Source organism: Callionymus lyra, chromosome 9, assembly GCF_982586985.1.
Source record: "Callionymus lyra chromosome 9, fCalLyr1.hap1.1, whole genome shotgun sequence".
Taxonomy (NCBI): domain Eukaryota; kingdom Metazoa; phylum Chordata; class Actinopteri; order Syngnathiformes; family Callionymidae; genus Callionymus; species Callionymus lyra.
The window spans coordinates 17,405,001-17,427,893 of record NC_141826.1 but is presented as its reverse complement, the minus strand read 5'-3'; the positions used below and the strand labels follow the sequence as shown (position 1 = coordinate 17,427,893).

The window sequence follows — 22,893 nt, the reverse complement described above, 5'->3', positions numbered from 1 at the left end:
CCCCCTCGTCTCTGTGTTTGGTAATATTATTACTGATTCATTCTTAATGTGTTTCCAGTCGGCAATATATCTCTAGAAACAAATCTTTATTTAAACCCAAAAATTACCAGGGCTTGTTTTGTCAATTAGGTCACAGTGGACTTGATCCCAGCTATATAGGGCAAAGGCGGGGGAAACCCCAGTCCTTCGGGGGGTACATTTTAACTGAAAACCACTCACACCTACGTATTTGGAGTCATAAATTGACCGCTATATATTTTTTGGACCGTGGGAGGAAACTGGAGTACCCAGAGGAAACCCACTGAAGCACACGAGTGAACTTATACGCTCCTAAAAGAAAATGTTTAATTGGTCATCAAACCAACGTATTAAATATTAACACATTAAACACTATTTTATTAAATTGTGAATACAAGGAATTCGTTAATTTTGAAATGCAATGTTCTGAAGAATTATAAGATTATGACATTCATAAACTTTGGACAACAAAGTGCACTTGATTTTTTTTTGGTGAGCCTAAGAGCCGCTGCTGAGTCTCCCCTGGAGTTGTCTCTTTGTTTTTTTTTAACAAGCCAGAGAATGGGGCCCACATTCCTCATGAAAGGGTCCTGGTCAGACAGGGATTTGCAAAGGGGGTGATAAAGAAGACGTTGCTATGCTGTCGAGTTAACCCTTCGTTGGTTTATTTCTATTATGATAGTGAAAAGTTCATTTATAAAAAACGCAAAGAAAGTTTTGACAATCTTGAAATAAAGTCGTTTTTTTATTTCATGTTGTAAAAACAAAATACAAAAAAAGGTTTTTAAATGAAACTATGTACACAATTAATGAAAAATAAACATAGTAGTCTAAATAAGTGCTCTAAGTACCAGTATTTTTTATATTTTAACAAAGAGAATTATTGCTAAACATTCTATTGAAGTATTCAATTGGTTGGCGGCCATCTTTAACTTTTCAAAGGAAGAATATCTTTGTTTTGTTTTACTACACTTGTATGGAGGTAGATTTATGTCTTTTTTTTATAGACAAATTAAACATTGCTTTAATTTAAAAAAATAAAAGTTGCTTGAAAAGAAGTGGGGCAGGAATTATGTAGATAATAAAGAAAATAAATAGAAGAAAGAAAAAAGTGCCCTCTATCAAAAATGGTTGCTTTAATAATAATAAAAAAAATCTAATAAGAAATATATATTCAATCAAAATACAAAGAAACCTTTAATAAAATCAATAAAAAATAAATTTCCTTCAATCAAAAAGCTTTGTTTAGACAATGTTAAAAAATCTTCCATTTATTTTTTATTTGAATATGTTTTTTATTTATTTTAGAAATCTTGTGTTTCGGCAATATTATGCATAAGACCTTTGTGTCTGAATCATTCAATCACAAAAAAAAATGTTGTTTCAATAAAAAAAAAAAGTTAAATCATTGTATTTTTAATTTTAAAAAGTTAGGAAGTTGTTTCTTTTTTCATTGAAGAAACTTATTTGATTGGAACCACAGACACAAACCTACCTCCATACACTTGAACTACACATCTTGAATCATAACATTGAAAAGATACTTTTCCAAGTGACTCTGGTCCTCCTAGTCACCCCTCACACTATAGAGTCACCAGTCGTGAGCGAACCTGGCGCTGTACTTCTGCTTCCTGCTGGTGTGAGGCTGGAACAGTTTACTGATGGTGTTGAAGCCCCTGTGCTGCTCCCTGCAACCCTCCTCCTCCGTCTTCTTGCCGGCCACCAGTCCCCCCAGCAGGGCCCTCACCTCCGCCGAAGCCCCCTTCCTCAGATAGTGGCAGGCCTTCTTCCCGTCGTTGTCCCGGACGTTGACGTTGGCGCCGTACCTCCGGACCAGCAGCAGGATCGCCTGAGAGTGTCCGTGGATGGCGGCGATGTGCAGGGGGGTGTACCCTCCGTGGGCCCTGCTGTTGACCAGCACACCGCTCTTCTTGGAGACCTCCACCAGCCTCTGGATCATCTGGCCGTTGCCGTACTTGGCCGCCCAGTGCAGGGCCGTGAACCCCGACATGAAGTCCCTCTTCTGGGCCAGACCGGGGTCCTGCTGCAGCAGGGTGTGGATCTGACCCCAGAGTCCGCTCGCACACTTGACCAGCCACTCGTGGGTCTGGGGCTCCAGAGGAACCGAATCAGGGCAGACAACATCTTCACCTGGGCTGGTGGAGGTCTTAGTCAAGGGCTTCTCTTCTGATGGACAAGTGAAGCTACTGTGTGGGGCTTTAAAATCCACCACAGAGTTGGGGTTGGATCTAGAAGGTAACACCTCTGGACTTGATCCATCTGAGAACCTTGGAGGGGTTTTGACGGCTATCACTGCAAACACAGGTCCTGACTTTCTTTTCGCTCGATCCCCGGATATATTCAGGACTTTCAAGGTCGTGTCCGGATCATCTCGGACGCTCCTCACGGAGGTCTGTGGACAGAAGTTCTTGTTGTTGTTTGAGGGCCACTTATTGTTCTCGCAGCGACGCATCCCGTCGGTCCCGGGAGGAGGAGGAGGAGGAGACGACAGTCTGAGACCGGACTCATCCCGAACCACGAAGTCCTGGTAGCGTTTCTTCACCACCACAAACGTGGTCCGGTCCAGGGTCCGGACCACGGCGACGCTGTTGACCAGGGTCTTGAAGAGCTCCCTGTTGTCCTGCTGCTCCGCGGGGTCGCTGCTGTGGATGAGGCTCCTGAAGTGGTTCACCAGATCCGAGTTCTTCACCTTCCCGCCTCGGTCGAGGATGAACGAGAGGATGGACTCCTGGGTCAGCGCCATGCCGGACTAACATGTAGGAAAAAAAGGTGGATTCTGAAGAAAAAAAAATGGACCGGCGGAGATAACAGTCCCCCCCTCTGTGGCCCCCCTTCTTCTGCAACCTGCTGCTTCCGGTCCCTCCTCATGTGCGGTTCGATCATCTCTGGACCTAAAACAAAACAAAAACCGAACAATTCTACATTAATAATATACTAATAACAATACATAAAACATCATAATAACCATCAACTGTCGTTTAGTTTGCACGATAAACAGAATGTACCCCGTCTTTTTGTCACAATCGAGGACCAGTTAAAAAAAAGGGATTTGAAAATCAGACTTTTGCTCTCCATGAGGATCAGATAATCCTCAATATTTTGATCCTTCATAACTTAAATACAATTATTATTTTTTATTTATGGACAAAGTCATTTTATTTTTTCAAGGTACTATATTGAAATGATTACTTGTTGATTTATGTCTATTTTATCACTGCAGTAAGTGAAAGATGGAACAAAAAATGATACAAATGTATTTATTAAAGTGTTTGTATATATTTGCTGCATTTCCTTCCTAAAAATCAACCTTGTAATCTTACCTCCTGGTAGGATCAGGAAAATATTATTTACATAATTTATTAAAAGTTATCCAGATCCTACTCAATAGTTTTGAACAGCACTCGTTTAAGGTTTTAACCAGTTTAAAACTAATGGATTACAGGATCCAATCCACTTTCAGAATTCTTCTTTCCACTTTTAACCAAATTTCAAGATTTGATCCAATCTGATAGTGAAGATTATATTCGAATTATTTTGCAAGTATTTGCACGAAGAGAGTGCAGACCTCTGCCAAGCTGCTCATCTGATCCCCCTTTTAATATTAAATTAGATTAGATCAATGTATATATTAAGACACATTTTCAATTATCTACTATTTTTTATCAATAATTTATAATTGTATTCAGCATTTTAAAATAGTCAATAGTGGAGCATTAATAATGAATGAAGTTTTATTTTATCTACTAACTATCTAAGCTAATAAGTAAACAATTGCATAATGGGATCACTAATATAGAAAATATTTAATAATTAGCAACGGTTTATCTATTGGGTGTTGTGTACAGGTTTTTAGAAAATATCAATATGGAAATAAATGTTTCTTTTCAAGACACATTATCAATATTCAATAGCACTGTATCCATTTTGATTTGCTTTCCAAACATAATTTGTTTTTATATAGTTCTTCTTTTCCTGACATGCAAATATCCCCAGTGTTTGTTCATTATTGTGTTATATCATAATAACATAACAATATCTTAATCCTAATAATCCTGGAAGGGTTTTATTTTTGATATACGTTTTATTTTATGTCCTTTATATTGTAACAATTATTGTACCGGATTTTCATCTTTTTATGTGGATATTTTCTGCTTTAATATTGATGTAAATCTGATGTTTACAATAATTGTATTTAATAAAAAAATAAATAAAACATGTCAGCGCTACAGGGTAAACCTGTCGTATGAAGTAAGTAAGTTATAGTTATTTGTAAAGGTAGAAGAAAAGTTTGCATTAGTATTCAAAACGACATTGGAACATATATCTGATTCTCCATTCTACTATGAAGGACGGATAAATGACCTATGTATAAATAAATGTCAAAATATATAAATAAATGTCATAATGTATAAATAAATGTATAAATACGTAACAAAATATAAAAATATAAATGTAAATATAAATTTATAATTAAATGTTTGGATAAATATCAATATGTCAAAATAGATAAATTACTTTTGATTTATTTTTTGTCAAAGAATGGAGCTATTTTACGTTTTATTTATACATTTATTTATTCATTTTGACATTTATTAATACATAAGTCATTTAAAGTCCTTTATATTCTACACCATTGTATTCACAACTACCTCACACAACTTTTCCCCGCGACGACACATTAACAGATGCAGTGAACACGTGTCGCCACCTAGCGGTCGCCTGGAAACCTCGCAGAAGGAGCCGCTGAAGCTGGTCCTGGATCAGTGCTGTGGTGACGATGGCGGACACTGAGCTCCGTGATTTCGCAGTAAGTAAGATGCGGGCCCTGCTCTCTTCCTTCTTCCACCCGCGTTATCATTCCGTGACAGCGCTCGCGTGTGCGCCAGAACCCTCTAGGTCTAGAGATACTGGACCGGGTGTCCGGTCCTGGACCGGATTCGGTCAGAAACGGCACGTTTAGGGAACAAACCATCATGATGCGTTCAGGGACCGCGTCCACACTTGTGTGACAGTTGTTGACAAAAAAAAACTGCGTGTGTGTTTTACCTGCTACACAATTTCCACGCATGTGTATATTAGTGCTGATGCTGTGTTTGTGTGCGTGCGTGCGTGTGCGCGCGCGTCCGTGGGGAGAAGGGGGTTATGGTACCAGGGCAACAGCTTTTTGGAAGTTCTCCATCCGCTGAAATAACATTTGAGATAAAGAGCCCTTTGTCGCTCGCGGGCGCGTGCGCGCGCGTACGTGCGTGTGCGACCAGAGATCGGCGATGAGTGTATTAAAAGAACATCCCAGTTCCCAAGGCCAGCATCTCAGGGCGGACCTGCCAGAAATGGTCTTGTTGGATCCAGTTTAAAGCAGATTTTCATTCCATATCATTAAACATAGAAATCTGACCAAAACACAGAATGAAGAATTTTTAAAGGCATCTTTGAGAGGATCCGACCTCGTTTTTGATTTTTGCAGTGGTCAGTGTCATCATAGACCATTGAACAAGCTTAAGTTTCTTATTTTTTTTAAATGTGTTTAAGGGTTTATTGAAGATTTATGGTTTATTTACACACCACACCCTTCTTTGTCTTCAATAAATTAAATCAATGATATACTTTATGTATAAATATTGAAGAAAAAAATATAGTTATATTTGTTTTACACTGTTTGAGTGAAATTACAGACTCAAACCCTTGCAGGAGCCAAGGTCAAGGAAAAAAAAAGATTGTACTTAATTTGATTTATTTCTATTTCTTAACGTCTTAACTTTGATGTAAACTGAAGGAAATCAGAATCAGAAAAAAAACAACGTTATTGCTAAAATTGTAATAACAAAACTTCAATTATTTGTGGTTTGAATACAATTTAAAATAAATTGTAAAATGAATGTATTAAAAAAAGAAAAAAAACATACATAGTAAGCGAATATGTTTTAAAGAATTAAATACAAAAATAAATACATTATAATAACTAGAGAGCAGATTAGTTGAGTTTGTTTTTGAAACTGGCTGTTCTGGGCCTGAGCATAAATACTCAATTGATTGTAATACCTGCGAGCTCAACTAGTTGACAACAGTGAAAACGGCTAACTTGTGTCGTTGTTTGTTTGGAATATTCTTAGTCCTATACATGTACTTACTGTTAAATAACTTAAAACACTTCTCATCTATAATTCAGGGCATTTGTTTGACAGGAAAACATTGAATATTTATACATCTTTTTGGTTTATGTAGCAACTAAACTACTATGTATTCATGTCTTCGGTATGATACATGTATATTCCTTCATTTGCCCATGTATAGGAAATTGTTACCAGTTTGAAAACTATACTATACTTTTCTATAAGAATAGGAAGTTAAACCAGATATCATGAAACAAACCTCTAACTATTCTAGGTTGTTAAAATGAAACTAGATTTTCCTTTTTTTTTTAAGTAAACTTAAATATAACAAAAAAAAAAAGAGTTTTCTTTTGAGAGAGTACGGAGCAGTCTTTATATAACCAAATCAATATTTAAAAAAGTCTTAATATAGTCTGCTTCTTAGGCCGGGGTTGTCTTTGTGATATGAAAGCTCGTCTCTTTCTTAAAACCACTGCAGGATCTGTCCTCAATAGAAGAGAGAGCTTTTATGTGTAAGAGAAGCGTGTGAGGATCTGACTGTGAAAGACTCGTTTTTTTTATATTCTGCCGAAAGTTGAAAGTGTTTTCTTTTTTTGTGTGTCATCATGAACTGAGTCATTTTTGTTTTGTTTAAATATTCCTACAGGGGGAAGAGAAACGAAGCTTAGAACTCGGAGGTCATGTCGGGTTTGACAGTCTTCCTGATCAGCTGGTCGGCAAATCCGTGGCGCAAGGATTCTGCTTCAACATCCTCTGCGTTGGTACGTTCGGGAATAAAGAATCAAAGCTCATCACGACTCTTTGACGAATAAAATACTTCAATTGTATTTGTGAAGACGAGTAGATGCTACAATGGTTAGCGTTACCATTAGCATACAAAGCAATACTATTAAAAACCAAACTTTTTGTGGGACAAAACCTGCAGACAGAACCGAAAACAAAGAGTTTTTAGATTAGTTATTACCTAAACCCATTTTATTTATTCAAGTCTTTAGTCAACAATGAATATGATATGCATTTATTTATTCTTCTTACATTGGGGAAATATAGTTTTTAACAGCAGTAAAAAAAAAAGTTTGTATAAAGTATTATAGTTTTAGTTTATTTTACACTATTAACAATAACAAACGCAATTATAATAATACAAAAATAATAATAAACAATAATGTATGATAGTAAAATAAAGAGTAAAAAAAGCACAATAATAAAATAATTATAAATATATTAAAAACATTTAACATTATTACAAATAGACAAGTACAGAAGTTATTATTACTTCATAAAGTTCTCTCCCGTCTGAAATCTGGGCGAAGGAGAGGTTACAAGAGCTGAATCCATTATGATGTAATAATAGCTTCACTCCTCCTCCAGCCAGCTGTAATCACGCACCTATTTGGAATGGGTGTGGTTATGGTACACAAGATTTCATCTCCAGAAAAACAAGGTGTTTTCAGTGGGCGGGGGCTTAAGATGATTTGAAAAGAGAGTTTTTTACAAACAGACACATACTGATGAGTACAATAGAGTCAAACATCTATTCAAGACTTAAATCAACACTTTAGTTGACGTTGAAGCTGAAATGACGTGGTTCTGATGTCTCAGGTGAGACCGGGATCGGGAAGTCCACGTTGATGAACACGCTCTTCAACACCAAGTTTGAGAACGAAGAAGCGAGTCACTATGAGAACGAGGTGCTCTTGCGCTCAAACACCTACGACCTGAAGGAGAGCAACGTCAACCTCAAGCTGACCGTGGTGCAGACTCAAGGATTCGGGGACCAGATCAACAGAGAGGCGAGGTACCGAGTCCGTTTTTTGTGAACCTCTTAAGTTCTACCTACCGTTGACTTTCATTATCTTCAAGCTTCAAGCCCATCCTGGACTACATCGACACCCAGTTTGCGGTTTACCTCGAGGAGGAGCTGAAGATCAAACGCTCACTCTCCAACTATCACGACACGAGGATCCACATCTGCCTGTACTTCATCGCCCCCAACGGTCACTCTCTGAAGTCTCTGGACCTCGTGACCATGAAGAAGCTGGACAGCAAAGTGAGAGCCAACACTTCTTTATCCTTAAAACAAAATCCTTAACATGTTTTTTTGTTTTTTTACTGCTCAGGTGAACCTTATCCCGGTGATCGCAAAAGCTGACACGGTGTCCAGAAGTGAACTGGACAAGCTAAAGATCAAGATCATGAGTGAGCTGGTCAGTAACGGGGTGCAGCTCTACCAGTTCCCCACGGAAGACGAGGCGGTTGCTGAGCTCAACGCTGCCATGAACGTAAGACATGAACACATCATCAATGTTTGTAGTCGTCGCACATTCTTACTTTATATTTCACCCTAAAAAAGGTTTAAATCAGAGTTGAAACAAGATTATTGTGTGTCTCAAATGATGCACTTCTCTGAGTGCACTGCTTTACAGAACCACACTCAATTTTCTGGCCATTTGAGTGCACCAATTGAGTGCTCATTGCGCTCTACATTTTCGCACACTGCTCATCAGGACACACTTGTGCACTCAAAATACCAAGTGTAAGTGCAGGAAGTGCGTGATTTGGTACACACCCTTAGATCTCACGAAGAACAACTTAACTTTGCAACACTTAAAACTGATAAAGAAACACCTGAAAAGTACTGACACAGCACAAACCTCCTCCAAGGAGCTAATTTGATCATTGATTCACGTTCATGTTGGTGACCTTTTACTGTTACTTACTTACTTACTATTAAGGTGTCACTGTTTTAAGATAAGGGTTAAGAGTTAAACTGATGTTGAGGGAACGGAATTTGTTTGGTAAAGGAGGACAAATTAAAACAATTAAAATAAATCAAGTCCCAAATAATAAAAAGACAATATAAAAATCAATATAACTTCCAGTTTGGTAAATATATGTTTTAATCGGCCCACGACTTAAACCGCTTAAAGATTTAAGCCCCTTGTGTGATTTAGTTTGACACGCCTGCTTTAAACAATAAATATAATAAAACAAAGAATCAGGATTTTTGTTGGTTCAAAGAAATGTAAATTATCTGAATGTGAGTTGAACCAGGGACAAAGGATTGTCTGGTTTTCCAAGTTGTTAAAGCTCCTAAAAATGTCCTTGTCTTATTAATATAATTTCTTGGCAATTTAACATAAACAAGTTTTAGATTTGATTTAAAGATGAGAGATTTTCCTTTATAGTCCCACAAGGGGACATTTTAGTAACAGCAGCATCGTGGAAAAACAAGAATGCATAAGCAAAGCCCACACAAAAAAAAAAAATATTGAACATAATACTTGAATAATACAATATAAATAAATTCTAGATTTCACGACTTGAGTACGAAATTAAATCGTCAAATGTTGAAACTTTGACTTTTTTTAAATGTATTTTCTATAATTAAATTCAATAATTTCTAAATTAAAAGTTTGCATTTTTTTTATTGAAAAAAAACGAATTCAATATTTCCTTATTAAAAGGTTATTAGATTAAATAATTTACATTTTAAAAATACAATTGATATATATATATATATATATAATAATAAAAAGACAGAGCAGAAGGGCAAAAGCTCGCTTGATCTTGATCTTGATCTTGAGACAATATATATATATATATATATATATTTTAAACATTTGGTTTGTTATTCTAATTCCAATAATGAATAAAATAATACAACTTTCTTGTTTCTTTTAAATCCAATATAATAATGTTGATAATACAGATTAAACAGTTACATGATAGGTCACAATGAGCCACTCCGCCTTGATTTGCCATCAAATGTTGACATAAAACTGCAACAAAAGTAACATTGAACTCTGCTTCAGACTCATCTTCCCTTCGCTGTTGTCGGAAGTGTTGATGATGTCAAAGTCGGGAATAAGATGGTGAAGGCCAGACTGTACCCCTGGGGTTCAGTGCAAGGTGAGAGACTCATTCTTAAATCCTTTTTTTTTTTTTATCCGTAAGTTAATCACCTATTTTTAATAGTGGAGAACGAGAACCACTGTGACTTTGTGAAGCTGAGGGAGATGCTGCTGCGCGTCAACATGGAGGACCTTCGGGATCAAACGCACGCTCGCCATTATGAACTTTACCGCCGCTGTAAGCTGGAGGAGATGGGCTTCAAGGACGCCGACCCTGAGAGCAAATCATTCAGGTAAAAAAAAAGAAGAAAAGATACTTCTCAGGTGGGTATGAGTCGCGTAAGACCAGATGTTTCTGTTGGACCTCCAGCCTCCAGCAGACGTACGAAGCCAAGAGGAAGGAATTCATCCTGGAGCTGAAACGGAAAGAAGAGGAAATGAGACAAATGTTCGTCAACAAAGTGAAGGAAACCGAGGCCGAGCTGAAAGAGAAAGAAAAGGAGGTGAGTGTGATAATATAGCTTAAACCAAACATCTCACAAACCCACCCCACCCCCTGAAGCTCCATGAGAGGTTCGAGCACCTGAAGCGGGTGCACCAGGAAGAGAAGAAGAACCTGGAGGAGAAGCGACGAGAGCTGGAGGAAGAGATGAACTCCTTCAATCGGAGGAAGGTCGCGGCCGACACTCTGATGGGTCAGGCTCTCCAGGGCTCTCAGAATCCCTTCAAGAAGGACAAAGACAAGAAGAAGTGAGTTCATTTTGAAGGTCCCTTAAACGTTCAATCTCAAATAACGACTTGGTTAATAATCTGGCCGACGAGCCGGAGGAGGTTGAGTGGACGAGATTAATGAGATCTTTCCAGAGGCACTCAGGGACAGATTAAGCATGATGCTAGTCGACCTGACACGGCAGGAAGAGACGCATCTAAGGCTCTGGCTGTCGTCAACGTGTCCAATGGTCAACTGTTATCTCATCAACATGATGTTGTCAGATAGGATTCCTGCTCCTTGTTACTCTGAGAAACCATGGAAAGATACTTGGTGTTTACTTACTGATACATTAACCTGTTAGTTCTTAATAAACACATTTTAATCTAGCTTTAATCTGAAAAGAAAATCGCTACATTCTTGCAATTTTTGTTGAATATTTAAGCAGCTTTTTTGATGTTGTCCCCTTGCTGTTGTAGTTTATATTAAGAAGTTAACTGGCGTTACTGTAATGTAGTTGTTTATGTACTATAATTTATTTTATTTTTTCTTTGCCTATAAATAGTTAACGTTGTATTAGAAAGAGAATCAAAGATGCAGACTGTATGATACCTTCTAAAAATGTTTTTTATAGCATTTTATTAATCTTTGTTTGGAAGAATATATTTAGATTTGCACTTAACAAGAGAGGTGCTGTTCATAAAGTAACTTTTACACTAAATTATCTGCTTTTTACTTTAAATTAGGTAGATTTTTAGATTGAAATTTAAATGATTGTGATATTTAAGTTACTCTCCACTTCCAAAACTTTGGTGCTCGATGTATAAAAATGTTGCATTTATTTAATGATCGTTTTTCTGTAAATTTTTGATGTTCCATTTCATTAGATTTCCCTGGTTTTCCTTTCAAAATGCATGGATTATTTGTTTTTGTTTTTTCGCACTTTTTATGGTTTCTTCCCTTTTCAGTTGATATATGGGGACAAATTTCCAGGGACACCGGTGCATGTGCCTGGAGTGGGTACGGTAAATGAATCGATAACAGGCAACATTAACTATCCCTGAGTCTCTTTTAGTGCTTTAAATGTTGCTCATAGCTGATAGTGTCACATGTTTGTCTCTCGCTTTTCAACCTTGGATTAAAACTACTGATATGACTGAACATGTTATAATATATCCTCATGTCCTTATATATTAATACAAAAAAAAAGCTTTTGGTTTCCTTTTCTATTTTTCTCAATCATTCCAAGTTGTATGATTATGACTAAAGCCATCTCATCTTCCTTTTTATTTGGTTTGGTGATGGGGGTCATGATGCCAGTCAACTCAGTCACGGTGGCTCTTTCATTAATATCTTATTTTCTTGTTTCCCTTTCCTAGCTTTTTTAGTCTTCCGTCTGCGTGCTCATTAACCTCAGGAAGAAATATGAACTAGACTGGACTTTCCCCAACTTCAAAAGACTCACATACTAACTGTGTTTTATTTTTTACAATGAAAACACCTTTTTATGTGATTGATCTGTGCTTATCTTTGGCAACTACTGATGTAATTTACTCTCTCGCTATGTAGACTAGACTGTGCATGAACATAAATATCAAAGCAGAGTTAATTTTTTTTTAAGTTTAACTATAATTTATTAAGATGTTATGCTGTATGGTATTTGGCTGATGACTATTTCCACTGTGAGTTAATAATGATAAAGTTGTATTGCTGTATTTAATGCATATGTAAAACAGTTTGTTAGCACTTTATATATTTAACCAAATAATAGATATTTTCCCTTAAAGATTATGTTAAATCTGTGCAAATACCTTATGAAGAAGAGATATTATGTATAAATTGAATAGATCTAATATTTATATATGACTGGTGAAAATGTTTACCTTGTTATTAAAACGACTGTGACATGAAAAGTCTCGTCTTTCTCTTTAAATTCATCTTTGTTTTTTTGTAATTGCAAATAAGAAGAACCTCGATGGCGCTGCGGCCCCTCCCAGAAGGTTCGGCCCCCTTCAGGATTGTTCCAGAAAACTGCCTCTGCGTGTTTAGTGTGAATGTCAACTCATTCTACTATATGAAATACGTTATTTTTCCGAAAATGTATGTTTTAAAAGAATATGTGTCAACATTTTTCGACTGCGATGTAAAGGTTATGTTGTTCCTAAAGTTTATAACCAATTATGATTAATTATTTAATTTTATAAATTATATTGGTGTATTAATAATTGTATAACTATACTATTGTGGTGATAAATTCACATTTTAATTTTTTTTTTAATTAATGTAGTTGCTTTTTCGTATTGTTGTGACAAAAAACCTTATACGCTTATCTCCTCTCCTCTGATTGGTCACTTAACAGTGACTGGCATCAGATTCGGCCAATGAGGCAGCGTAATAGTCACGGAGTCAGCAGATGACCAATGGCAGCGCTCCTTGTTTGGGCATATAGGCCTGCTGTTAAAAGCCCTCTTCCCTTTTCCCCATCGCCTTTCGCCAAGGGTAGGGGGGTGTGCATAGGTGCAGAAAACCTATGCTTAAAACTTCATTTAGTTCAAAAGTCATACTTTCACTTTTATATTTTTTTATTCCCTTTTTAAAGAAGACAAGCAACGTAACTTGATACACGGTAAGTGCAATTATTTTACTCCTTATTCAAGAAAACGCGTCTAACATGGTAACATAACTTTTTTTTTAAAGAAATAACGTTTTTTTTTCCTTCTGTTTTTATATTTATTTAACTGTTTTTAAGTTAGATATGTTATTTAGTCGTTAGCATTAGCCGCTACTGCTTTTTGTTTTAGTGTTATCGTTTTTCTTCTTGGGAAAATAAGGATATTTTTGTTGGATTATTTAATATTGAAGTAGAATTTGTCTCTATTACTTCATATAATCGTGTTAAAATGCGATTATATTCACCAAAAGTTGGATATAAAGGGTGTTTGTCATCTCGCCTCTGGTTTCCATGACAGGGACATGTCCTGACATAACACTGGCCCAGTTAGCCTCACACAGGCCTCTTGTTTAAACCCGATCCCGCCCCAAAGAATCGCTCATTTTTAGAAATATTCACTCATTTACACAAAGCAACACTCGTAGTATCTTTATAGATTATTTAAAGAATAAAAAAGCTTTGGAAATAAGTTTTTTTCGAATCACCCATGTTTTTTTACCAGCCCCTCCCACTTCAGTCCAGTTAGCTCCAGTTCACCAGCAGCTGCTACTGACGAACATTCTCTCCAGAAACTAATTTAAAGTTATTAAATTGTTTAAAATGTAAAATATTAAGAGCGTTGACTCGCCTTTTTTTGTTTTGAAAATATAGGATATTAGGTTTATCAACTAATCTTAAGTTTTATTCGTACATGTTACATAACCTGTTAAGTAATCCAATAAGAAAATGTTTATACTGCACATACTTACTACTACATACTACTATTTTAATAGTATTCTACTGCACAGTCAAGGGGTTTTAAATTTTCTAAATTCTGGGCTTGTATGGGTTAATAATATGACAGTACAATATTTATCTACAGGCGCAAAACGTATGATATATTTCGATTTATACTTTAGGAACAAGAATATATTTGTAGTATTGTCGAGTACTTGACTCTGGTAGCTTTTACAGACCACATGACTCTTGACGTTGTCGTAGTTGCTTTCATTTTTTTTTTTAAACATGTCCAAACATCACCTTTAAAAGCTTCTGTCAACTGTATCCTCTCGTCCTCAGTCTTTTCATTGCTCCTTAAGCTGCAGAGGAAGTAATTACTAGAGCCATCTAGCTGCTGGAAGTGTAATTGCAACAGAAAAATGATTTGATTTAACAAAAACAAAACAACTTTATTTTATACACGCTTAAATAGAATATAAACCATATAAGAATTATGATAAACATGTGATTTGAAAGCCATAGAAATTGATTCAGTGATGTTTAATATTGATACAGTATTGTTAAAGAACATGGCGTTGATCTTGCGCCTAGTCCCAGCTACTCGGGGTTAAAGTTGGGGGATGCCCTGGGTGGGCACAAATAGACAAGCATTCACACACACCCACAGCTACCAGAGTCTTCAAAAGACTGCAACAGTTGTTGCTCTATACCAGGGGTAGGGAACCTGGTCCAGAAAGAGCCGCAGTGGGTGCAGGTTTTTGTTCCAACCGATCAAGCATGTACAGTTTAACCAATGAGGTTTCAGCTGAACAAGCAACACCAGACTGACAATCAACTGATTACACTCCTAAGACACCTGATTGGATAAAATGTGTCCTCCACTGCAGCTCTTTCTGGACCAGGTTCCCTACCCCTGCTCTATACCCACATTTTTCTTCCATTGACTTGAACTTAAACCTCTCGACTCTTCACCTAAATCTCAAAGATCAGTGTGACAGGATTCCCTGTTTGAAATTCCGACATGTAACAGGACCAAGGGGTGATAAATCTCTCTGCATATTTGGACGGATAAGATTACAAACTCCAAAGAGTTTGTTGCAAACGTTTATTCTATTTTCTAAAAGTATAAAACATGTCAACAATTATTATGTTTTCTATAATTGCTTTAACATTATGTCACCAATTTGTTTTTTTTCCTCCCCCTTCAGATGATTGACACAGTAACCGGACCCGGCGCGCTGCCGTTTGCAGCTCAGCTGAAAGCCTTAACGGATCTGGAGAGCAGGTACCAGCCCAAACTGAGCGGCCTGCGTCTGATCGAGAGCGCCCAGGACAACGGGCTGAGGATGACGTCCAGACTCCGGGAGCTGGAGGTGAAGGACCTGCTCTCGCTGACCAGGTTCTTCGGGTTCAGCTCGGAGACTTTCTCTCTGGCCATCAGCCTTCTGGATCGATTCCTCTCTGTGATGAAGGCAAGTTGTTTTTGTTACATTAGTGTATTTATTTGATATTCTTTTTTTAAATATATTTGGGCATAAGAAGAACATTACTTTTTGGTCTTTTCCAACTGTCAAGAGGAATTAATAAAAAAAAAAAGTCGTCTTGTGCCAAATTACAAATGTATTATTTGTTCAAAATGGTATTATAATCATAATTATGCTCCATTTATTGTAATATGTTATTATGGAACATTAAACTACAAATGTAAACCCTGAAAACATACATTTCAATAATGATTAAATGGTATAATTTCCTCTTTCGACCTCTCAACTTGTTCATTTCAGTTTTCATTCCACAGACCGTTTAAAATAAAGTCAATTTAATTTGTCCTATGCTTTTGAATGCACCACATTAGCCGGTTTGTTATTGCCATGAAGTTAAATTTCTTGTCTCTTTTGTCGTTGATGAGGAAACATTTGAAAACTTTTAGTTTTTTTAGTCTTTAGATTAATATGCTTTCGTTACCCCGTCAACCTCTCAATTGTTTGTTAATGGGAGGCAGGATCTATCATGTGATCGAGCGAGAGCCATTTTTATAAAGATGATAAAAAGGTATTTTTGATTTGTTGCTCAGCACCATTTTAATGTGGCTGAATGGATTTTCAACTTTTGTTTGAGGCAGTGGAATGAAGCAAATTATAACAGTGGAACAATAAATGAAAGAAACGTTGTTACGTTTCTAAATACTTTTTATTTTTGTAAAGGTTTTCTCTGAGCACATTGTTTTTCTGCTTGATTTTAATTGTGACACAATAGTCTAATCGTAAATATTTAACTTCTCTGCAGATTCAACCCAAGCACCTGTCCTGCGTGGGCCTGTGTTGCTTCTACATCGCCGTGAAGTTCTCTGAGGAGGAGAAGAACGTGCCTCTGGCCAACGACCTGATCCGCATCAGTCAGAGTCGCTTCACGGTGTCTGACATGATGCGGATGGAGAAGATCATCATGGAGAAGCTGTACTGGAAGGTGAAGGCGCCCACAGCCCTGCGCTTCCTGCGCCTCTTCCACGGCCACGTCCAGGAGCAGCTGGACGCTGAGAGGTAAAGACATCCCTGGTCCACCTGCGGGCGAGCTCATGACTCATCAGGATGTGTTTACCCTGTCGTCTCATATTCGTCCGCTCTGGCAGCTCGGAATATTCCGGGGCCCGACGGGCGTTTCTGAAATGGTGCAGATTGTTGACATTGTAGGCAATTCAAAAACAGGATAGCACTCGACTTGAGAGTGAATGATTGACGGCGACGCCTGTCGATCATTTTCTATAAACATCCACACTGAATGAAAAATGATTGTTCTACTTTCAGCAAGCAGATCCTGAGCCTGGAGAGACTGGAGGCGCAACTGAAAGCATGTCACTGCTCGTTCTTCTTCTCCAAAATAAAGGTGAGAATCGAGAATATATTTGACATCATTGAATGTTTACTACAACCTTAAATGTCAAGTAACAATTGTTGCCTCTCCGCAGCCGTCACTGCTGGCCTCGGCCATCCTGTGCCGGGAGGCTCTTGAACAACACGAGCCTGAGCACGGCAACAAAATATCCGAGGCCCTCAAAGGAATCCAGCAGCTTCTGAACGTAAGTATTTTTACAAAGTTCTCTCTGTGGAATGTGGTCTGTTGATGGGAAGTAAAACAAAGTATGGGTTGCACTTTAAACAATTTATCAAAATGTAATTTGTTGTAAACGTGTGTGGATTGGCAATAATCTAGCTATAAGATATGCAGAAAAATACAGGTGCAATGATACGACATACTTCTAGTAAACCGATATATTTGTAGTATTGTCTAGTACTTGACTCTGGTGTTGCAGAATTTACAGACCACATGACTCTTGATGAAGTCGCTTTCATTTGTGTTGTAACCAAAATATGTCCAAACATGATCTTTAAAAGCTGCTGGAGTCGCTGTATCCTCCCGTCCTCAGTCATTGCAGGATTTAATTGTTCCTTGAGCTTTGGAGGATATGACTGCTGCCATCTAGTGGCCATAAGTTTAATTGCAACAACAAAAAAAAATGCTTGGATTTTGGCCTGTTAATTGTAAAACGTTTACACACCTATCTATCAATCTATAATTTTAAACATACTTAATTAAAATGGACTATAATAAGAAGTATGATAAAATAAAATGTAATTTTAAAGAAAATTAGTAAACGAAGAAACATTATCGATACAGTATTGTGGAGAAAACAAAAAGTTTACTGATATTTTCTCACATCCTTATTGAATGCAAATAATGGGAAATCTGGGATCTATGAGGCCTTAAAATTTCTATGATCCAATCATTTGAATCAAAGGTCTTAACAAAATCCCATTCTCATCAGTTTATAAGGCCTTATAATTGTGTTACATATGATTATTTTATTCTTTTTTTTAACCAATCTGCAAACTTCAGGGTCTTTTGTAATGTTTAATGGTTTTGATGAAAGGTATTTTTGTAATCATTTGGCTTGTGCTAGAAAACAAGCATTGGATTCCGATGAAAAATGCTCTTAAATTGTAATAATTATGAAAACATCCCGAGTTGGACTTGAAACCCTCAGAATCTGGGACATTTAAAGCAGAAACGAGTGACTTCAATGTCGTGCAAGTTGTAATAATCAAATAATTAGTTTAATTCTTTCAACTCTAATCTCTGCTAATCCGTTCTGTCGTGCAGATCAAAGATGGCGACCTGGCATGTGTGCGTGAGCTGGTGGGAAAATGTCTGGCCGAGTACGCCACCACCAAGAGCTCCCGACCCACCACCCAGAGGCTCCGCTGGACCATCTCTGGCAGAACCGCCCGCCAGCTGAAGCCCAGCTTCCACAAGATCGCTCATCTTCCCACCATTCCCGAGTCAGCCTGTTAAATTAGTTAAAAATAATCCCCCCCATCTTCCCCACCCCCTGTCTTTGTAACTAAATGTTTCTTTGGAGATCTTCTTCTCTGTCGATGGAGTTCTCCAAAGAAACATATTCATCCTCCCGCTGTATCGTTGTGTCCTGGATAAGTTGCTTGCCAAAGTGCACAGTATGTTCTTGTTTTAATCCGGTCCAGGGTGTTTGTTATTCCCTGGACGGGTTGCTAGTTTTAAGCCAAGTATGGAACCACCTAGGTCCTCAGTCCACCATGTGGAAGAGGAGGGAGAAGGATTTTGAGAATAACAAAAATGAAATCAAGATACCGGGCCCAAAGTCCTTAACTCCCACCCTAGGTTGCTGAACTGAATGCACACTCCTACCCAAGGTGATGATTTTTTTTCTTTTGTTTTTGAGGAAAACCTGGTTCTACGCCAGTCAAAGTAGTGACGAGTCGCGATCGGCTCAGAGGGGGGCCGGAGGGGCCCCACCACGCCCACCCCCGGTCTCCCAAGATGTTTTTCACCGACGGGTTCGTCTTGGCGACGAGAGTGAAGCGCCGCGTGTTTTAGTTGAAGCTTAACTTTTCAAGTGCTGTACGGTGATCGTAGACATTTGGTTTGGAATTTGTGAAGCAAATTTTTTTTCTGCCACTTTTTTCTTACTAGAAAGGTTTCTTTTAGCCGCAAAGGAGAATTTAAGATGCATAATTTAAACACAAACATCTGGCTGATCGATGTACTTGTACCTTTCAATAAAACTTTATTGAAAAGCAAAAAAACAAAAGTGTTTGGCTGTTTGTGGAAAAAGACTCCAGATCTTTTACTTCCTGTAATGTTCTGTTTTTTTTTTGGCACGAGTCACTTCTGTAGACTTGAAAGATCCGGACCCCCGCCACCGTAGTTCCCCGAGATCTCCGCGCCGCTGAAGTCAAATCCAGGATTCTAGAACAGAAGACTATTTAGTTTCAGACCGACCTCACCCTGGGATTGAACGCACCTCTCTCTGGAATCTCTCCAGCGTGAGCTTCCGCTGCATCAGGTCCTGGTCGGTAATGTTGGCACTATACTCGCCCTCCAGCAGAGACAACCAGCAGTTGCTGGCTTCTCTTTTGATTTTCATCAGGATTATTTGAATGAGACGTTTGTCCTCTGCAATAAAATGTAACTTTCGTTAATGATTAAACATCGTAAAGATAATTTAAAGTGATCTTAAAAACTCACCCAAAGTCCAAGTGGCTTCACCCGACACTGTTGCACCGAATAACCTTCCCTGACAAGAAGTAACTAAGTTAGTATTTCTTCAATAGTAAATGATATATTTTAGCTTTACTTTTATTAGTTCTGTCCCTCTGACGTTGAGCTCAATGTCTCTGACTCCTAGATGACACTTGACCTCTTTCGCTGAAGTCCCTTGAGGCACGTTGACCTCGATGAAGACCTCCTCAATAGTTTGACTCCAGGACCCCCACGGGGTCTCGCACGGGACGATCCCGCATTTCTCCTCGAAGTTCACGGACATGGTGTGGCTTTCAAACCCGGCTCACGGTCCGGTTCCTCCACCTGCCGTCAATGGTTGAGCAACTCACCGCCTTGTTTTGCCTAGTTTCCGGGTAGCGTCTTCTTCTCCGGCGTGTCGTCATCGGTGGTTTAAAAACACAGCGCCATCTAATGTTCAATCGCGTCAACTGCATCACTTTTGGAAAATCGAAATAAATAAACGACTTTGGTTAAAAACTTATTTCTCAAGTTCAATTAAAAGTGTAAACATGTAACTATTTATACTATGATTATTACCACAACAAAAACTAGAGTTAGAGTCAGATTGTCTAAAATTGGAGTGGATTTACTAATCTGTTAATGAGCTTTTCTTCACTGATTCCTCTCAAGTCCTTTTGCACGCCCACCACTAACCACACCAACATGTTGGCCGGTTCATCACACGTTTCTCCTCTGTGCATAATGAGAACCGTCAACATGGTCTTGTTGTCGCTGCTTCTGGTCTTCTGTTGGACCAGGTAAGTTGTCTTAAACCTCCAAAAAAAATCAATGAACTAACCTTTTGATCGTCTCAACTTAGCTCAGTTGTTGCAAACGGTCACTCCTCGGACAACATCACACGCATCCTGGACCGACTTCTGGACGGTTACGACAACAGGCTGCGACCAGGATCTGGAGGTATATGTTCCACCTCAGGGTCTCACCTGAGATGTTGTTTATATATTTTTGATTATTTGTTTTCTGTTCCAGGCGGCATCACCGAGGTCAAAACGGACATCTTCGTCACCAGCTTTGGACCGGTCTCGGACGTGGAGATGGTGAGATGTGGTTTTGGACGTTTGAGGAGTGATTCATGTGTGAGGAGGATGATGATGATGATGATGATGATACCACTTCAGTGACCACTGCTCTGTGGGCAGTCTGCCACGATGAGAGCGTCTAATGAGCTTCATTCTGTTTGACCAGTTCCATGACGCCGTTAACGATGCCCTCTCAATCAATATGACAATCTGTCAGACGCGGTCAACCGATCCACGAGTGGCATCGATCATTTTAGGGTCATCTTTGGAAAAAACGACCGAAGTGGACGCAGCGATTTAAATCTGCCGTCCGTCTGTCCAGGAGTACACCATGGACATGTTCTTCCGTCAGATGTGGGTGGACGAGCGGCTGAAATTCGAAGGTCCGATTGAGATCCTGCGACTCAACAACCGCATGGTGGACAAGATCTGGACTCCGGATACTTTCTTCAGGAACTCCAAGAAGTCCATTTCCCACAACATGACCACCCCGAACAAGCTCTTCCGAATCATGCAGAACGGGACCGTCCTCTACACCATGAGGTGAGCAGTGGCGTCAGAGGTAGGGTTGTGTGTTGTTAAGATGCATATCACGACACAGGGACAACAATACAATATATTTTGATGCTGTGAGTATATAATTTTGTAATATTGTCCAGTACTTGACTCTAGTGTTGAAGAATCTACAGACCACATGACTCTTAACGAAGTCGTAACTGCTTTTATTTAATTTTGAAACCAAAATATGTCCAAAAATCAGCTTTAAAAGCTGCTGGAGTCGACTGTATCCTCTTGTCCTGAGTTATCGCTAGGATCTCAGGGGATTGTATTGTTGCTTTAGCTGTGGAAGGCGGAACGACTGCTGCCATCCAGCGGCCAGAAGTTTAACAGCAACACAAAAATGAACAAACACTGTGAATATTTGCATGTTAGTTGAAAATTAAAAATGGAATTATTTTAATTTACACTGAGTTTATGACTTATAAACGATAATAAATAACTATTTATTATTTATATTATATTATTTGTTTTGAAACCAAAATATGTCCAAACATCATCTTTAAAAGCTGCTGGAGTCGACTGTATCCTCTTGTCTTTAGTTATCGCTAGGATCTCAGGGGATTGTATTGTTCCCTTAGCTGTGGAGGACGTAACGACTGCTGCCATCTAGCGGCCAGGAGTTTAACAGCAACACCAAAATGAACACAGTGAATATTTATGACTTATAAATGATAATAAATAACTATTTATTATTTGTATTATATTATTCGTTTTGAAAGTAAAATATGTCCAAACATCAGCTTTCAAACCTCCGATTAGATCCTCTCGTCCTCAGTCATCGCCATTTATCTGTTCTTTTTGGCTGCAGGGGGACATAATGACTGCTGCCATCTGGCGGCTGGATGTTAAATTGCAACACAAAAATTAACAAACGCCGTAAACTTTTGCATGTTAATTGTAAATAAAAAAGCAATCACTTCCTTTTATACACACTTTCTTGAAGTATAAACCATACACACTATCATAACAATAAAACAAAAGCACTGTTGAATGCTGATATAGTATTTTCTCACACATATATTTAGGAGTAGGTTAACTTTTTTCAAGTTATGCTGTAAAAACTGTTGTTTTTTTAAATTCAAGATTGACGATCAGCGCCGAGTGTCCGATGAGACTCATGGACTTCCCCATGGACGGTCACTCCTGCCCTCTGAAGTTTGGAAGCTGTGAGTACTGATGATGTCATAGACAGTGGACCAGACACATGTTTGTAAGTTGTCGTTTTTTCCAGACGCCTACACCAGCAGTGAGATCGTGTTCACCTGGAGGAAGGGGCTTCAGTTGTCGGTCGACTGTCCAAAGGAGTCCATCAGTCTCTTGCAGTACGATCTGGTCGGACAGACTTTGTTCAGTGAGGTTTTCAAATCCAACACAGGTAAGAAAACACTGCCAGTGATCAGAGAACAAGCTCAGTGTCGAGTCCTTGACGTTAATTTTCATTTAATAATGTTTTTATCCACAGTTATAAATCGTTTTTTGAGTTGTATATTAAAGACATTTTTTTAGTATGTGAAGCTTAATTTTTAATGATCATAAATATTTGTAAACTTGCTCACAGGCTCTGAATATATTCCTTTATTTCACATTTATT

The 22,893-nt window shown here is 38.2% G+C and overlaps 5 protein-coding genes across 6 annotated transcripts in view; 3 read left to right on the top strand and 2 right to left on the bottom strand.

The window, feature by feature from the left end:
* Positions 1-875: 875 nt before the first annotated feature.
* Positions 876-2,782, bottom strand: sowahab (sosondowah ankyrin repeat domain family member Ab). The gene has a single exon (XM_087799189.1). The coding sequence runs from the start codon at positions 2,780-2,782 to the stop codon at positions 1,610-1,612; it is 1,173 nt and encodes a 390-aa protein (XP_087655315.1). The 3' UTR covers positions 876-1,609.
* A 2,004-nt stretch (positions 2,783-4,786) lies between these two features.
* LOC148072076 (septin-8-A-like) lies at positions 4,787-12,625 on the top strand. Of its 2 annotated transcripts, none has more exons than XM_087799033.1 (10): positions 4,787-4,846; positions 6,796-6,910; positions 7,752-7,947; positions 8,013-8,199; positions 8,270-8,431; positions 9,965-10,061; positions 10,128-10,296; positions 10,374-10,506; positions 10,566-10,753; positions 12,092-12,625. In XM_087799033.1, the coding sequence occupies exons 1-10, from the start codon at positions 4,817-4,819 to the stop codon at positions 12,144-12,146; spliced, it is 1,332 nt and encodes a 443-aa protein (XP_087655159.1). In that variant the 5' UTR covers positions 4,787-4,816; the 3' UTR covers positions 12,147-12,625. The 2 variants fall into 2 exon arrangements, with proteins under 2 accessions (XP_087655159.1, XP_087655160.1); XM_087799034.1 differs by lacking the exon at positions 12,092-12,625 and adding an exon at positions 11,681-12,081.
* Positions 12,626-13,177: 552 nt separating this feature from the next.
* Positions 13,178-19,228, top strand: ccng1 (cyclin G1). Its single transcript, XM_087799025.1, has 6 exons — positions 13,178-13,338; positions 15,312-15,575; positions 16,390-16,643; positions 16,908-16,986; positions 17,069-17,179; positions 18,262-19,228. Exons 2-6 carry the CDS (start codon positions 15,312-15,314, stop codon positions 18,451-18,453), a joined length of 900 nt encoding a protein of 299 aa, XP_087655151.1. The 5' UTR covers positions 13,178-13,338; the 3' UTR covers positions 18,454-19,228.
* Positions 19,229-19,301: 73 nt separating this feature from the next.
* nudcd2 (NudC domain containing 2) lies at positions 19,302-20,047 on the bottom strand. The gene is made up of 4 exons (XM_087799032.1): positions 19,775-20,047; positions 19,666-19,714; positions 19,442-19,593; positions 19,302-19,386 (listed from the first exon to the last, which is right to left on the bottom strand). The coding sequence occupies exons 1-4, from the start codon at positions 19,961-19,963 to the stop codon at positions 19,303-19,305; spliced, it is 474 nt and encodes a 157-aa protein (XP_087655158.1). The 5' UTR covers positions 19,964-20,047; the 3' UTR covers position 19,302.
* Positions 20,048-20,403: 356 nt separating this feature from the next.
* Positions 20,404-22,893, top strand: part of gabra6a (gamma-aminobutyric acid type A receptor subunit alpha6a) — a 9,164-nt gene continuing 6,674 nt past the window's right edge. The window contains exons 1-6 of the mRNA XM_087798643.1: positions 20,404-20,459; positions 20,522-20,619; positions 20,692-20,759; positions 21,064-21,284; positions 22,386-22,468; positions 22,534-22,677. Coding sequence (XP_087654769.1) covers positions 20,404-20,459; positions 20,522-20,619; positions 20,692-20,759; positions 21,064-21,284; positions 22,386-22,468; positions 22,534-22,677 — 670 coding nt within the window. The remainder of the gene's footprint in view (positions 20,460-20,521; positions 20,620-20,691; positions 20,760-21,063; positions 21,285-22,385; positions 22,469-22,533; positions 22,678-22,893) is intronic.